At 36.7% G+C, this 16,891-nt stretch overlaps 1 protein-coding gene across 1 annotated transcript in view; it reads right to left on the bottom strand.

The window, feature by feature from the left end:
* PTPRD (protein tyrosine phosphatase receptor type D) overlaps window positions 1-16,621 on the bottom strand; it is a 278,606-nt gene extending 261,985 nt beyond the window's left edge. Inside the window, exon 1 of the mRNA XM_042826904.1 lies at window positions 16,464-16,621. Within this exon, the coding sequence (XP_042682838.1) occupies window positions 16,464-16,548 (85 nt within the window). The 5' untranslated portion in view covers window positions 16,549-16,621. The remainder of the gene's footprint in view (window positions 1-16,463) is intronic.
* Between the last annotated feature and the right edge of the window lie 270 nt (window positions 16,622-16,891).

Below are 16,891 nucleotides of genomic sequence, written 5' to 3' on the forward strand. Positions count from 1 at the left end.
AAAAAAAAAAAAAAAAAAAAAAAAAAAAAAAAAAAAAAAAAAAAAAAGCACAGAAAATAGGGAAAAAGAGGGAAAGAGGTAAAGGCAGAAGTAATATTAGATGACAGACTCTGTTGTCTTTGTAATTTAAGGTTTTCTAGTAGAAAATGGAAAACTGATTAATTTTCGGAGTTCTGTACACTCTCTTCAAAGAAACATTTAGAGATAAGCACTATAATGGTATGATTTAAATTATCCTAAAATATTGTTTACAGTTAAATGGTATTTATGACCCTTTTCAAAAAATCGTTAAATCATTATCAAGTTAATTATCTATTCTGGACCATGTGTATATTCTAAAGAGAGGAAATTAATTAAAGGAATATAACTTTAGCATTAAAAAAATAAAATAAAAAAATTGCATAATTTATTTATCTTTAATGAAACACTAGTGTGTAATCAGAAATGGACATCAGTGAAAAAATTTCACAAGCCTGGGGCATAAGATCCTTCCTAGAGGTTCAAATTCATAGCATTTGAATATAAATGATTAAGTGTATGCTATGAAATATCAGCTTTTTTGGTTTTCTGCATCTGTTGTTAGAACTTGAACTGCAGTTGAATTCTAAAATTATCTCTGTTTTAGAAGCAGCTGAGAACTCACTGTCTGTATAGTCAAAGACACCAATTTCCCTTGAAACTATGAGTTACCTGTCCAGTATTTTCCTAGAAATATTCCCCTAAGTAGCAGGGATTATGTAACTCCCTTGATCATTTTTTTTTTCTCACTTCAAAGACATAAGTTACTAACATTTACTTGTAATGTCCAAATATACTGGTTAAGAGAAACAAGTATAGTCAAGATTATTAACTTACCTGAGAAAAGTTAGCTTAGGATAGGGTGCAGGAGTGACATGTGTGAAAAATAATTAAGACAAGAGACTCTTTTCTTTTGAATCCATTAGTCCTGATTCATCCCTTGTCCTCTACAATCAGATGCTTAACAAGCATCATTTCTGAAGCTGATCTATAAATAAGAGACAGCAGTTTAGTCTGCTTTAAGAGATCTACTGCTCAAAGAGAACAGCTCTGAAGTTTGAGCTTGAAGTTTTGCATTCTGTTTATCACTGAAGAAGTAAATAATATTAAATCTTATGTGTAAATAATAATGTACAATTATGAAAATGTTTTTGTTTTTTTTTTTTTTATATTCATTCTCTTTTACATAAGACAATACTTTTCCATTCTTACTGATACTTCAGAATGCTTTTTTTGTAAAATGGAAAGTTAAGACAGATCTATTAACATCTAAACAACTGAAACTCTTCATCCCCAGGCTTCAAGATTAGTGCGTGTTTCCCTGAAAGTTACAGTGTATTTTACATGGAAGAACAAGACATTGAAGCACACACCCAGTGATAAACAAAAAAGAGCAAACAACAATCATAATGCTATAAGAAGCTAAAGATTTGACAGATATACTCAACACAATAAAATAAAATATAATAAAATAAAATGCAATAACAAAGCTACCTATGAACTCTCATTTGACCAGAAAATATTGAAGAGGAATATATACAAAATTATCTGATCAGAAAAGACAATTTGGAGTATTTCAGACTGCAGGTGGAATTTTTTGGTTATTGCAAAGGTAAACAAACCAAGACAGATTTCTGCAGTTGGGAATCTGAGTATATTTTAACTTTGAAAATCTGATATTTTTATAAAATCAATATTTACTTATTTTACCCACATTTCCTAACTTCCACATGTCAAAATCAGATAAGAAAATTAGTTGTTTAGTTAAAAATTCTCAATATCTTCAATTCATATATTCACATTCATTATGGAGGAAACAAAGAAGTTTAAAATACAGCTATAAATTAGTTAGTTTCTAATCACTGGAAGAATCTACCCATAGGGAGGAAATACTTTCTTTCCATTCAATCATATGATACGCAAAACATTCTAAAAAGATTCAGTGATCAATTTTAATGCAAACCATAGTTCTCATTCTAGTTGTTATCTGCCCATTACCTCTGAGTTCCCTAAATTGATCATGATGTGTCATTGATACTTAGCTGATTTCCTTAGCTGAGTAAATGAGCTCCTGCTTTGTGTAGCTGCAAAGTTGCTGTCAACTTACAATCATGACATTTTTTTCTTGAAGATTTTTTATTAGGGAAAATTCCACACACTTTTCATGTAAAACTAAAAGCTATCTTTAGCATACTCATTCTACATGCGTTATAGTTATACATCTCCAAAGTGCTCCATTTCACTGTACTACTTTTAGGAGCCTACAATCCATGAGTTAAAAAACAAAAACAAAACAAAAAAAAAACCCAATGACTAATGCTAAATGGAATGCAAGTCATGAATACAAGAGAATGATTTTTGGTTAGCAAAATAGGGTTAGTGAAAGTAACAGTTAAAAAAAATCGGTTTTATTTTTCTATGTAAAGACATTAATTAAAAAATTACAATTAATAGTTTTAAAAAAGTTTTCAACAGCAACTATTTGAGATGTAGTAATTACAAAATAATTTATTATAAACCATGAGGCTGAACAAATATTCAGGTACTAGAATCAGGCATACCATCATGGTGTGTGGCCACCTTCTGTACAACTAACAATACAATTTGTGATTGCAGATCTGCATCAATAAACAGCTGTACAATACATTAATAAAATAGCATAGCTGCAGTTTCTTGTCAGAAAAATAGAAAACCTTACTTCATGAATGACTGAATTTGGTACAATGTAAAGAGCTGATCACAAAATAATAAACATTTATCAGAACAATAAATGATAAGAAGACTTTTTTTCAAGCACTTTGTTTGCTAAGTATTTACTGATTAAAAGCATTTATTGAGGTTTGTAAAAGGGATAATGTAAGTACATGTTTTTTCCTACAGTAATTAAAATTTTAATAAACACCTTTAATATCAAATTATTCCTTAATTAGTGTACTGATTAATTATATTAAGGAAATCTGAATTAATTTCCTATGAAAAATTTAATTTTTTAAAAATATATATAGACCGTGTTTAATTTTCAGGAAAATTCTTATCAACTTAATCTGAAAAACTCTTCCTAATACAGTAGACAGAATATCAGCTTCCTTGAAAAGTCTTTCTTAATTGCAATCTATGTCTAGTTTTTCAGCTTAATGCAAACATTTTTAGATGCTACAACCTTTAAGTCATTTTCATCAGAGCACTGATATTGAGAAAGGTCAGTGGACACGTTACACTTTATACAGAAAGTACATCTGAAGACAAAATATTGTATTAAAAAAAAAAAAGGAAGGTAAAAAAGATACGTGATAAAGATTTTCCACTAATGTTTCTTGGTTTATGAAATGTAAACATCAGAAGATATCCAGTAAAACATTATCAGCTTCTTCACATGTGGCAGCTGTTCCATCGTAAAGTCATAGAATATATAGTCATAGCATATCCTGAGTTGGAAGAAACCCACAATTAAACTCCTGCCTCTGCAGCATAATTAAAACCATATTTCTAAAGAGTAGTGTACAAATGTTTCTTGAGCTCCGATCTTCCAGAACTCCAGCCTTTACCTGGGCTATTTTCTGTACCTTAGCTAACTTGGCTGTGTCTCTTTGAGAATTTAGATTTATTTAGTATTACAGTTCCCAAGATGAAGATGCACTAAATTTTACACCATAATGAATAATTTCCTCCTTTCCTTTCTTCACTCAGATTTATTCACAGATTTAAAACAAATTATGTCAAGTGGATTATCCTTGTCACTCTTATAATGATGTGAGAATCCTTCCTGGTTTTTTTTTTTTTGGCTCAAAGCTTGCTTCCTTAGGTATTTTGTTGAGGAGGCAAGTGATGGATGTTGTGTGGCAATCAACATCGCTATGTGGACAATTTTACATCTTTGGAGCTGTTTACCTTCGGAAGATAGTGCTCAGGACTGTTTACTGGCGGAAGATCTAGCCTGTTACCAAATAACTCCTGTTTGCTATGGAAGACTGGGGGACAATGCCATTGTATCCTGAGAAGGCAAGATACAAGTTGGCGCCTCCCTGCTCCCTCTTATCTGCTGGCAAGGCCAGGAAGATAGGAACAAAGGAGTTTCTGCCGAGATCCCAGAGCCAGAAGCTGCCACTCAAAGGAGAGCTGACTCAACCACTTTGGATTTGAGCTGTCACTCCAAAGACAGCTGACTCAACCACTTTGAAGCATTGAAAAAGGGCCATGATTGCCATGGTTGTGGTCATCCTTCGTCGTCAATAGAACAACAATGCCCGACGACCCACCACTACTGAAGATCAAAGACTGAACTACGAACCACGCTGGATCCATGGTGGTGACTATCTCCCTCTTGCTGCCTATAAAGACTCCTTGCCTCTTCTTTCCTATCTTTTCTATCACCCTCCTTCCCTTCCCCATTACCCTAATTCATAATAGTGTCCGCCCTCCTCTTCCCCATTTCCCTGACTAAGATTTGTAATAAACTGGTCAGACCAACACTTGAACTGTTGCTTCTAACTCTCACGCCGGGTATATAGATAACAAAAGAACCTCCTCTCCCTCCTATAAATTGGAGCGAGACAAATGACTATACAATACTCAGTTTTTAAATACCTCCAATCTTAATCTGAGTAAATTCTAATATATATTAGCAAACTGTCTCTTCAACGGTCCAATCCAATAGTTATATTGTAGTTGCCCAGAACTAGCTATTAGAAGGCTGGACACTCCTCGAGAAAGAAGTCTTAAAGATTCAGGAGATAAGCCAACGGGGAAGAAAACAGAAAATTGCACGAATGAACAGGGAACATTTGATGAGCCTTTGGGAGAAAAAGAGTCTACTTTCTGTGGAAGAAAAGAAGGGAAACCTGGGGAGAGTACAAAAAAATGGTTAGGATATACAGGGAGAAAAAGCTTGGACTCAGCTTTGCCACTGAGGTAAAAGAGAACTGAAAGCTTTCTTATAAATATATTAACAGTAAGAAGAGAGTTAAGGAGAATCTCCAGCCTTTACTGGATGCAGCAGAAAACATGATCACTGAGGATAAGAAAAATGTTGAGGTTCTCCAGACCTTCTTTACATCTGTTCTTATAAGTTAGACCAAATATCCTTGGAGTACTCTATCCCCTGAGTAGGAGACTGGGATGGGGAGCAGAATAAATGCTCAATGATTCAGATGGAAACAGAGAACTACTACTTCACCTGAACTGCCACAAGTCCATGGGGCCAGAAGGAACCCACCTGTGGGTGCTGAGCGAGATGGTGGAATTGATTGTCAAGACACATTCCTCAATCCATCAGAATTCCTGGTGAACTGGAGAGGTCTCAGAGAATTGGAGTCATGCCAATGTGACCCCATCTGCACAGATCATAGGGTCATACGGGGGATCTCAGGAACTAAAAGGCCCATCAGCCTGACCTCACTGTCATAAAAGATTATGGAACAGATCATCTTGAGGGAGATTGCACAGCATGTGCAAGACAACTGGGGGATCAGACCTAACCAGCATGGGTTTGTGAAAACATGCCCTGTTTGAACAATATAATCTCCTTCCATGATTGAGTGACCAACCTGGTAGATGAGGGAAAGGCTGTGGGTGTAGTCTGCCTAGACTTCAGCATAGTCTTTGACTCAGTCTCCCACAGTATTCTCCTAAAGAGTCTGATAGCCCATGGCTTGGACACGTGCGCTACTTGTTGGGTAAAAAACCTGCTGGAGAACCATCCTGTGTTTGGTAATGAATGGTGTTCCCCAGGGGTCAGTACTGTGGCTGTCCTATTTAATATCTTGATTGATGAATCTTGATTGGACAAGAGAATTGAGTGCACTCTCAGAAAGTTTGCAGACAACATCAAGTTGGGAAGAAGTATCAATCTGCAACGGGGTAAGATAGCCCTACACAGGGATCACAATAGGCAAAATAGCTAGGCTGAGTCCAATTTTAAGACGTTCAACAAGACCATGTACTAGGTCCTGCGTTTCAGTCTCAACAGTCCCATGGAATGCTACACACCTGGGGCAGAGTAGCTGCAAGACTGCATGGAAGAAACAGACCAGGGTCTTGATTGACGCTTGGCTAAACATGAGTCAGCAGTGTACCCAGGTAGCCAAGAAGGCCAATGGCATCCTTGCTTGTATGAGAAATAGTGTTCCCAGCAGGAGCAAGAATGTGATCATCCCTCTGTAATGAGCCCTGGTGAGATCACACCTCAAGTACTGTGTTCAGTTTTAGGACCCTCACTACACAAAAGATATCAAGGCCCTGAAGCGTGTTCAGAGAAGGGCAAAGAAGCAGGTGAGGGGTCTGGAGAACATGTCTTATGAGAAGCAGCTGGGAGAATGGGGATTGTTTAGTCTGGAGAAAAGAGGGTTCAAGGGACACCTTATCACTCTCTACAATTACCTCAAAGGAGGTTGTGGTGGGGTGAAGGTTGGCCACTTCTCTCAAATAGCAAGAGATAAGATTAAAGGGAAGGGCCTCAGGCTGCACCAGAGTAGTTTCAGTTTGGACGTTAGGAAAATTTTCTTCTCCAAGAGAATGGTCAGATGCTGGTACAGTCCTCCCAGGGAAGTAGTTGAGTCACTGTCCCTGGAGGTGTTCAATAAACATTTAGATGTTGTACTAAGGAACATAGTTAAGTGGGGAAATAGTCATGGTGGCTGTGTGGGTGGACTGGATGATCTTGGAGTTTTTTCCAACCTGGATGATTCTGTGACTCTGTGTCTACTGTTAAATTCTCCTCAAACTTACTAAGCAAAGTTGTCTATAGCAGCTACCTTCTTCTGTACATAAAAGCGTATCCACATTAGCTGTCTTAAGCTTTCAGTAATCTTTATAAACTAACTTAATTTAAAAATAAAGATTAGTAAGCATTTCCTCAGCATAAATCTACATGTTTCACTTCCCTGCGCTTTCTCCAGTTTGTCAACAATCATTTCTTTGGTGGATTAGATTTACACTGCATTATAAACCTCAGTAGGCCTATATATGCATGTTTAAGTTATGTTTAAGTTGATACATTTACTTTGTCCTTGTTTATGGATCAAAATATAGTGGTAGACACTACAGCTGCACTGTAACACAAGGACATTTTCACACACACACACACACACACACACACACAAAAAAAAGTTAATTTTCAAAATCATCCCAAAGACACTAGTCTATTCTGAACTGTCTGAACTGTATTTTTCATTCTTACCTTTTTACCTGTTTGACTTTACATTTGTAGTAGCTTAAATATATAATTTCCTCTAAAGCATGAGTTCAAATAACTATTTTTTCTCTCAGATATAGAACCATTTGCAAATATTCTCAACAACTGCTTTGTATATTTTTCAAAAACATGTACGAAATTATTGGAGGGAAAATATTGACCTAGGTGGGACCTTCCTTGTAGCACAAAATAAATGTGGCATCAATCATTGGAAAGCTAAAGGAGGTAAGCAGTACTTTCATCTTGGAATTTTGGAGGGCAGACTTTGGCCTTGTTAAAGAAGATAATCTGAAGGGATCAGGAGCTGGCCATCTCCATTTGCTTAAAGACAAGTCAGACGGGAATCAGACAAGGCTGGCTGAATCGGACAAGGCTGGCTGAACAGAGGGTTTTAGCTAGAACTCAGGGAGAAAAAGAGTTTATAACCTTTGGAAAAATATGTAGGCTACTTAGGAGGACTACGAAGATGTTGTGAGGCTCTACAGTAACACAATCAGAATGGCCAAAGCCCAACTGGCGCTTAATATAGCTACTATGATTAAAGATAATTAAAAATTATTTTACAAATACATTAGCAAAAAAAGCAAGGATACAGTGTATCTATAATCTTTATTGGATATGGAAGAATTCATAGTGATGAAGGATGAAAAAAAGACTAAAGTAACCAAGAGTACTGAGGAAACTGATGAAAGTGCTCATAAGTACACTTTCCATAATTTATCATTAGTCCTGTCTATATGGAAACATTCCAGGTGCCAAAAGGCTAGCTAATATGGTGTCCACCTACAAGAAGGGTCAGAAGGAGGATCTGAGGAACTACTGGTCTGTCAGCTTGACCTTGGTGCCAGAGAAGGTAATGCACTAGTTCTTGAGCACCAGCACACAGGACAATCAGGTGACCAGACTCAATCAACATGGGTTTATGAAAAGCAGGTTTTGCTTCACTAAGCTGATCTCCTTCTGTGACAAGGTCACCCACATAGTGGATGAGGGAAAGGCTGTGATGTTGCATACCTGTACTTTAATAAAGCTTTTGGCATTGTTTTCCACAGCATTCTCCCAGAGAATCTGGCTGTTCATGGGCATAGACTTCACTGGGTAAGAAACTTTCTGAGTGGATGGTGAATAGCACTAAATCCAATTTGAGGTTGGTCACACATGGGTTTTATCAGGGATAAGTACTGGGGCAATTTTTCTTCAATATTTTTATCAATGATCTGTACAAAGGGATTAAGTGCACACTCAGTAAGCTTGCAGATGTCAGCAAGTTATGCAGGAATGCTAATGCTCTTGAGGACAGGAACACTCTGCAGAGAGATCTGAATAGACTAAATAAACACATTTTTTTCCAGCTGTATGGCATTCCAATAGGCTAACTGCCATCACCTGCACTTCGGTCACAACAACCCCATGCGATGCTACAGGCTGAGGAAGAGTAGCTGGAAAGCTGCCTGAGAGAAAAGGACCTGAGGATATTGGTCTATAGACATCTTAATATGAGTGAGCAGTGTGCCAAGATGGCTAAGAAGACCAGCAGCATCCTGGCTTGTATCAGAAGTGCGGCCAGGAGATGAGCTAAGCTACCATCCCTTATATTCAGCACTGATAAAGTTGAGTCTCAAATACTGTGTCCACTTTAGTGTCCTTAACTACACAAATAGCATCAAGGTGCTGGAGCATGCCCAATGAAGAGCAATGAAGCTGGTGAAGAGTATAGAGAACAAGCCACAAGCTGCAGCTGAGAAAACAGGAATTATTTAGCTTGAAGAAAATAAGTCTCAGTAGAAACATTATTGCCCTTTACAACTACCTCAATGAAGCCTGTAGAAAGGTGGAAGTCTGTCTCTAATCCCAAGTAAAAATCAACAGGACATGAGGAAATGGCCTAAAGTTTTGCTAGGGGAGGTTTAGATTGGATATTAGGAAACATTTCTTCTGTACAGTTTGTAAAAATGCAACATCAGGCAGACAGTATTTACAGAATGCAAAACATTCCCATAAATCAGTAATTTTGGAAGGAGTTTCCTGAAAGTCTGGGAACAAGAATTCATGGCAATCTTTCTATATACTTTCAGATACTTCGTGATTTGCTGAATCTGTTACTCAGAAATTCACTGTCAAAATGGACACTCCTATCTCAATTTCAGACATTAAGGGGAAAACCTAAAATAAGGAGTGAAAATATCCTAAACCAACTTAGCAGTTTTTGTGTTGTTAAATAATTACCAAATATCTAACGTTTCTACATATCTGTTTGGTTCTTTCCTTATGAATTTTTCCTACATTCAGACTATTATATGTGCTTTTATAAGCATTTTAAAAATACATTTAAAATATTTGAATATGTTCTTAAATGATGTACCAGCTCCAGACAGAATGGGATTCCTAGCCTATACTGACAAAGGAATATGAATGATGCTGATTTCTTAACTTGCCATTTGAAATAACTGGTGCTAAAGGGAGTAGCACACATACAGTTTCTGTTTGCACTTGACATTAACTTAAATAATGTGGTACTGTCCATCCCTTCTCTGACATTAAAATACAGCTCCTTTCTTTACATTTTTTAATTTTACAGTTCTTGCTATTGCTACAAGTGAAATCAATAACTGAAATAACCTCATTGTCAGAGTTTAAATCTGAATCCGAGAGAAATTCAGTCCTAGTTATCGCAAGCACTCATACAACAAAGCAAACAGTTTCCGTATCAGGCCTGTCTGCAAATGGTACTTACGAAGCTATTCTGGGAAACAGTTGCTTGGTTTTGTTTTGTTTGTTCTTGTTGTTTCCTTCCTTCCTTCCTCCTTCCCTCCCTCCCTCCCTCCCTCCCTTTATTCCTTCCTTCCTTCCTTCCTTCCTTCCTTCCTTCCTTCCTTCCTTCCTTCCTCACTCCCTCCCTCCCTCCCTCCTTCCCTGCCTTTTTAATGTAAACCATACATGTCCAATTGCAAGTTTTACTACAGAATAATTAATTTCAACAACATAATCATTTTAGAAGATCTATCATTTAATATAGTAGTCTTTAGAAGTAAAGATTTGAATGTGAACTGCCTGAATGTGTTTTGCCTTGCTGAAAAATGCCAAATAATTATAAGAGATGTAATTACATCAGCTGTTACAGAAACAAGTGTTCTTTGAAAAACAAAGCTAAATAAAATGAAGGAATCAAATTGAAAAAGAAAAAAAGAAAAAAAGAAAAAAAGAGGAAAAAAAGGAAACATATTTAATTCCATCAATATCAAGCTACCTTTTCCTGATCCTGTTTAGAAGAGAATTTGTCTCAGTCCTTGCATTTGTTAAAGGTTATCACTGGCCTGTCAGCAAATTTTCAGCTGTTCCTGATTCTACAACAAATCTTAATGAGTTTTCCATCATATAGCATGATAGCTGATGCATGCCTCTGGAACTATGAACAAAGTGTTCAGACAACTGGGAATGGAACTAGCACACAAGAAATGTATTCTTTATGGTTAGTATTTTTTGTTAATATTTTGTTAATATTAAATTTGCCTTTTTATTGTCAGTTGCAACAATTTCTACTGAATGAACAAGGAACCGTGGCTATCTTCTAAGACATCACATCAAAAGAAGGAGCACAAGCAAAATGTCAGAACAGAAGCTGTGCAACGAAGAACAAAGAAAAAAATAAACAGAAAAAAAAAAATACTGGAATGTAGCAGAAACTGTAGAACTCTTTCTTAGGGTGGGGGGAATGGTGAAAATTATCATTATGTCCTGTGTGTTTGCTAAAATCACTAAGTAGGATGAATTACACCTACAGCAATGCGTTAGATTCTACTAACACAAATCAATTTAAAGAAGAAAGCCCAGGAACAAACATCTTACAAGAAACACCTTTCTTTGAACTCAGTGACTTGATATCTCATCATTACAGAGGTCATAAAGAAATATAATATCATATTATGTAGTTTGAACAGAAATCTGTTAAATAAATGGTCTCTGTGACTATCTACAAGGTCTACAGTCTTTCAAACTGGTAAGACAGACAGCTTATGCCATTAAAGCAGTGCTATGTGTAGGCCAATAAGTGCATATCTGGCACACCGCTTAATGTATACCATATAATGTGTGACATTTGTATGTACATAAATAAATATTCATGCAAGTTCAGATGTTACCAGTGTTATCAAATGGATCAATGTCAGCAGAAAACTTTTAGTTAAGTAAACTCTGCCAGTTAATTTAGCAAACATGAGAAAAGCTCTCTTTTCTTATGAAAAATTTTGTGATATTACTAATTTCACAGTAGATAAGGATTGTCTTAACCTAGCTGCCTTTTGTACTATTGAGAGCAAGGCATCCAATGATAAATACTGTAAACCAGCAGGCTGTACTTCTACAAACAGAAGGCTAAACAAATGTTTATAAATATGTAACTACACATAATATATATTACAAAATATAAAGAAGACAACTCAAAAAAAAAAAAAAAAAGTCATATTGCTTGAGATTTTACATTTTCTACAGCTACATATATTTAACTAGAAATAAAGGAGTGAAATTATTTTGCAGCCTTTGAATATTGCTTACTTTGTTTAGTCAAGTTTAAATACTTTTTTTAAAAGTCAGAATCAGATCTTGGCCACTTACATAAAGGGCATGATGTCCTCATCAAGCCAGCTAGGGAAGGACTTTCTGGTAATTTTATATTGCATTCCACTGACAAAAGGCCACAAGTAAGTTCATCAGCTAGTGTCAGTGTATTTCAGAGTTTGAGGTATTTCATCACAGAATCACAGAAATGTAGGGGTTGGAAGGGACCTCTAGAGATCATCAAGACCAACCCCCCTGCCAAAGCAGGTTCCCTACACCAGGTCGCACAGGTAGGCATCCAGGCAAGACTTGAACATCTCCAGAGAAGGAGACTCTACAACCCCCCTGGGCAGCCTGTTCCAGTGCTCTGTCACCTCACCGTAAAGAAGTTCTTACGCACATTTATGCGGAACTTCCTATGCTGCAGTTTCCGGCTGTTTCCCCTTGTCCTGTCTCCACGTGCCACTGAAAGGAGACTGGCCTCACCACTATGGCCCCCACACCTCAGATATTTATAGACCTGGATTAGATCCTCTCTCAGTCTTCTTTTCTCAAGGCTAAACAGATCCAGTTCACTAAGCATTTTTTCATAGGGGAGATGCTCCAGGCCCTTCACCATTTTTGTGGCCCTTCGCTGGAGTCTCTCCAAGAGATCCCTGTCTTTTTTGTACTGGGGAGCCCAGAACTGGACACAGTACTCTGGATGAGCCTCACCAGGGCAGAGTAGAGGGGGAGGATCACCTCCCTCGACCTGCTGGACACGCTCTTTTTTTATGCACCCCAGAATGCCATCGGCCTTTTTGGCCACGAGGGCAAACTGCTGGCTCATGGCCAACCTGTTGTCCACCAGGATGCCCAGATCCCTCTCTGCAGAGCTCCTCTCCAGCAGCTCATTTTGGTGCATGCAATTATTCCTCCCTAGGTATAAGACTCTATATTTGCTTTTGTTGAACCTCATCCAGTTTCTTACTGCCCAGCTCTCCACCCTGTCCAGGTCTCGCTGAATGGCAGCACAGCCTTCAGGCGTGTCAGCCAATCCTCCCAACTTCGTATCATCAGCAATCTTGCTGAGGGTGGCCACTATCCCCTCATCAAGGTCATTGTTGAAGATGTTGAACAAGACAGGACCCAGCACAGACCCCTGGGGGACACCACTGGTTACAGGTCTCCAGCCTGACTCTGCACCACCAACGACAACCTCTGTGCTCTGCCAGGCAGCCAGTTCTCAACCCACCTCACTGTCCACTTGTGTATCCTACACTTCCTCAGCTTTGTTATAAGGATGTCATGGGAAACAGTATCAAATTCCTTTCTAAAATCAAGGTAGAAGATGATGTAAACCAAACAATTCTCATTCTCATGTTCATCTGTGAGAATAGCATTTAAATAGAAAAGAAGTACTAAGTAATACTGTTAGAAGCCTCTTCAGGACAAGTAAGTAATCTTCCTATTGGATTTCACACAATAGTGATACCACAGTGTGATGAGAAGAGCATGTATTCATTATTCCAGATAAAAATATAATGTAGTAGAAGTTTCAGGATATACTTGCTACTCCTTATCAAGACACAGCCTTTACATGTAGATGAAAAAAAAAAGACAATTTTTTTTGTCCCCATTGTCTCATTTACTATATGTTCTCCTTACTAAAATGGAATAAGATAGTCTTGCCAACTATTTATGAAAAATTTCAAAAGCAGGTCTAGAAAACACTAGGGTCTGAAATCCTTACACAAAGAGCTATAGAAACAGGAGCAGTATCTGCAATTTTGGAGATAGATCAACTCCAGCAGAGCAGGAACTTTGCCTCAAATCCTCAAGAAATCCATCAGAGAACAAATTAAACATCTTTCTAGACACATGACAACACAGCAGAAAGTTGTGCTTATGTTCAACATACAAAATAATTGTCTTGTGGAAACTCAGCATATCTCCCAAATAAAGTGTGCGGGAGTGAAACATTACTGTGATTCTCCACAGTATAGACCCACAAATGCATATATATCACGATACTTCATATAGTATGATGAACGACATCTGTATGCATATAAATAAACATCCATGCAAATTCAAAGCTTACTAACTGCTTGGAAATAACTGTCTTTATTCTCATATGTTAATGGAGAAGTAAGATGTATGGTATTCAGTACAAGAACTCTTTAGCTAGTATTAAATGTATCAAATACTTCAAGTTGAAATTTAATCCAAGTCAATGAAAGAGAAGAAAATCTTACGTTAGCTTTTGTTTTCATTATTAAATTACCACCTTTTAAACCAAATTCTTTGGAAATGAAACAAAATGCAGAAAAGCATGTCTGAACTGAAAAATCAGTTTTAACTGTAGAGTTCTTGCAAAAATTGTACACATGCATTTATAAAAATTTTGGGCAACTTCCACACTCAGTAACATTTTTTATTTTGTAAGAAGAAAATAGAGATTTTCCCATAAAGTAAGAGAGGGGCAAATTAAATAAAAGCCTTCTGTATAAGTGAATATTCACATCAAGCTCACTCACCTTCTGCAGACTAATATAAATTAAAAGCATCACTACCCAAGTGGTAAACCCTTCACAACAGTAAAACAGGTGTGGTCCATAGAAATGTACCTTTCGAAATTCAAATAAAATCAAAAGTATTAAGCCAACAAATTACTCTGGAAACTGCACTTCCAGACAAAAAGGTTCATCATCCCTCCTCAAGCAAATATGGAAGCAAGAAATTTAATCTTTTATCATTAAGAGATTTTAGCATTTTTTCTCCAGTCAGGAGAGCATGCTAGTCCTGTGAAAAATAAAAATCTTTAGAATCTTGTTCTAAAAATCTTAGTTTCCTACAATTAATTAATATTAACATTTACTGCTATGTCATTTTCACTTATTCTCTGTATCTATTTCAGACCTTATGTCCAGGCTGTTTTCAACAAGAGTACCTCTCACATAAAAACATGTTGCTTTTCATATATTTACTGCATGAGACTCCATCAATTCTAGCTACACTGGGAAGTCCTTCTAACTCAAGTAGCAAAGGACAAAAGACAATTTCTTTTCTGTTTTGTTTTATTTAAAATTAGTAAGAATCACAATAGAGTTTTCATAAATAAGGTAGTGAGTAGTTAAATAAACTAGCTATTTTTAAACTAAATGCCACACTATTCTTAGAAAAAACTACTCTCACCCCTACCATCCCCCTCACCTCCCTCCCCCAGGACTAAAGAATATTCTAGGTTCTGACTGTCTTTTTGCAAATTAATACCTGACCAAAGACAAAACAAAAATAATTATATTTTAGTCTACTGGCGGTTAGCTATTCTATTACCTGAAAGAGAAAAGGTATACAAGACTATAAAATCTGTATTTCCTAAGCTAAGAATTTACTTTTAAAATAGGTAGTATGCTATTACTCCAGAAACTGCCACCACACGGGCCCATTTCCTAATTAATCCTTTGCTGGTATAATGTTAAAATGTCCTTGGCTTCAACTTAGATACAATTATTCCAATTGATTATCTACCTGGAAAGATACCAAGGAATCTCAACTACCAGTAATCTACAAATATGTACATTTTGCTCATATTTTTTTTCATTTATTTTAACTTTCATATTATTATAGTTTTAAGAACAGTCTTATTATGGATAGAATTGGAAAAATTTTGCATCTCTTACATTGCTATAACTTAGTATACCTGGAGTGCAGGTAGAGTGATAAGAAGCTCTTCAACATGCCTTTACTGAGAACCTACTTATCTAATGTTACTTATGTTGATTTTGTGTATTATGTTACTATTTATTTCAACTGCTCCTTTGTTTTACAAACATGCATAGAAAAATACAAGTCTTCAAAAGTCAGCGTTGTAATGAAGTTGTTGATTGGTGTACAGAATCACAAATATCTACTGAAAAATATCCCTGAATCAACTGAACAAGTCAGTCTGTAGTAAACCTCACTTTTTGCATTTGTACATTATTTCTCAAGAAGCCACAGGACAGCTGGGAGAAACAACACGTGTAGACAAGGTAGCCCTAGTGATTTACCAAAAAAAAAAAAAAAAAAAAGAAAAAGGCACTGCTTTCCCATTAATAGTCAAACTAATTGACCAAAATCCAATAGTTCCCTCCTTTCCCTAAGTACAAGTGAACATAGTTGTATTTTCCAACTAAATTGTCACATATTTGGGCCAGCCACTAAGTTGTCAGTTCTACATGATTTGTTTGGATACTGTACTCCACAACAGCTGTCAGAAATAATAAATTACAACAGCTGTTGTTGTAGTTACAAAGACCTGGAATTTTAATTGCAATGAATATTAATTGCGGGGGGGAAAAGGGTGGTGGTGCTTTTATTCTTTTTAATCAAATCAAAGAAATAAATAGTTAAGGAATGACAGATGCATCAAACAAATTTAATGTATGTTTGTCAAGTAAAACTGGTCTTTGTTTCTACTTCATAACATTATAGCAACAGTCTTCGCATCCGAGTGGGACCATTAGTTGCTTAAGAAAAGAGGCTTTTAGAAGAATGGTAAGGAAGTACCATAAATAATCCTTTCCAAATACTGGCTGTGATCAAGAGAGTATTTTACAGTGTTTTAAGAATTAATCAAAAAGAGGCTCATTCAGAGACACATAGTAAACACCAGATGAAAACAACAAAACTGTTTGTTTATCCTGGCCAAGATCTAGGCACAAATGAACAATAAGCTTACTTTCAGCATCAGCATAGAGTAGCAAGCACAGGAGCACCACCACTGGCCTGACTACGTGCATCATCCAACAGCTTGGCACCAGCATGCTTTGGCAGCCTCGTTCTCACTGGCTCAGAAGCCACTGCGAGTCTGTCCAGTCTGAAATTTCAGATGAAATATTTTCAGAGCCTGTGGAACAGATAAAAGAAAGAGAGAAATATGGTTAGCAGGTATAGGGCAGAAATTGTCCAATTTTTCTCAACATTTGCAAATTGGAACAAAGCAAATGTTTTAGTAGACAAAAGGGTAAGAATGAAAGAAAAGGAACTTGGTTCATGCTATTGGTGTGTATGAAAAGACAGAATGTACAGTATATGTTCGTATGTCCAATGTATTTTGCAGTGTACTTTTTCAAGGGTTCAAGGATTTGTCGCTCCCTGAATTGTCTT

This window comes from Centrocercus urophasianus, unplaced genomic scaffold (genome assembly GCF_019232065.1).
Source record: "Centrocercus urophasianus isolate 14NV4802_14NV808 unplaced genomic scaffold, USGS_Curo_1.0 seq_27, whole genome shotgun sequence".
NCBI lineage: Eukaryota > Metazoa > Chordata > Aves > Galliformes > Phasianidae > Centrocercus > Centrocercus urophasianus.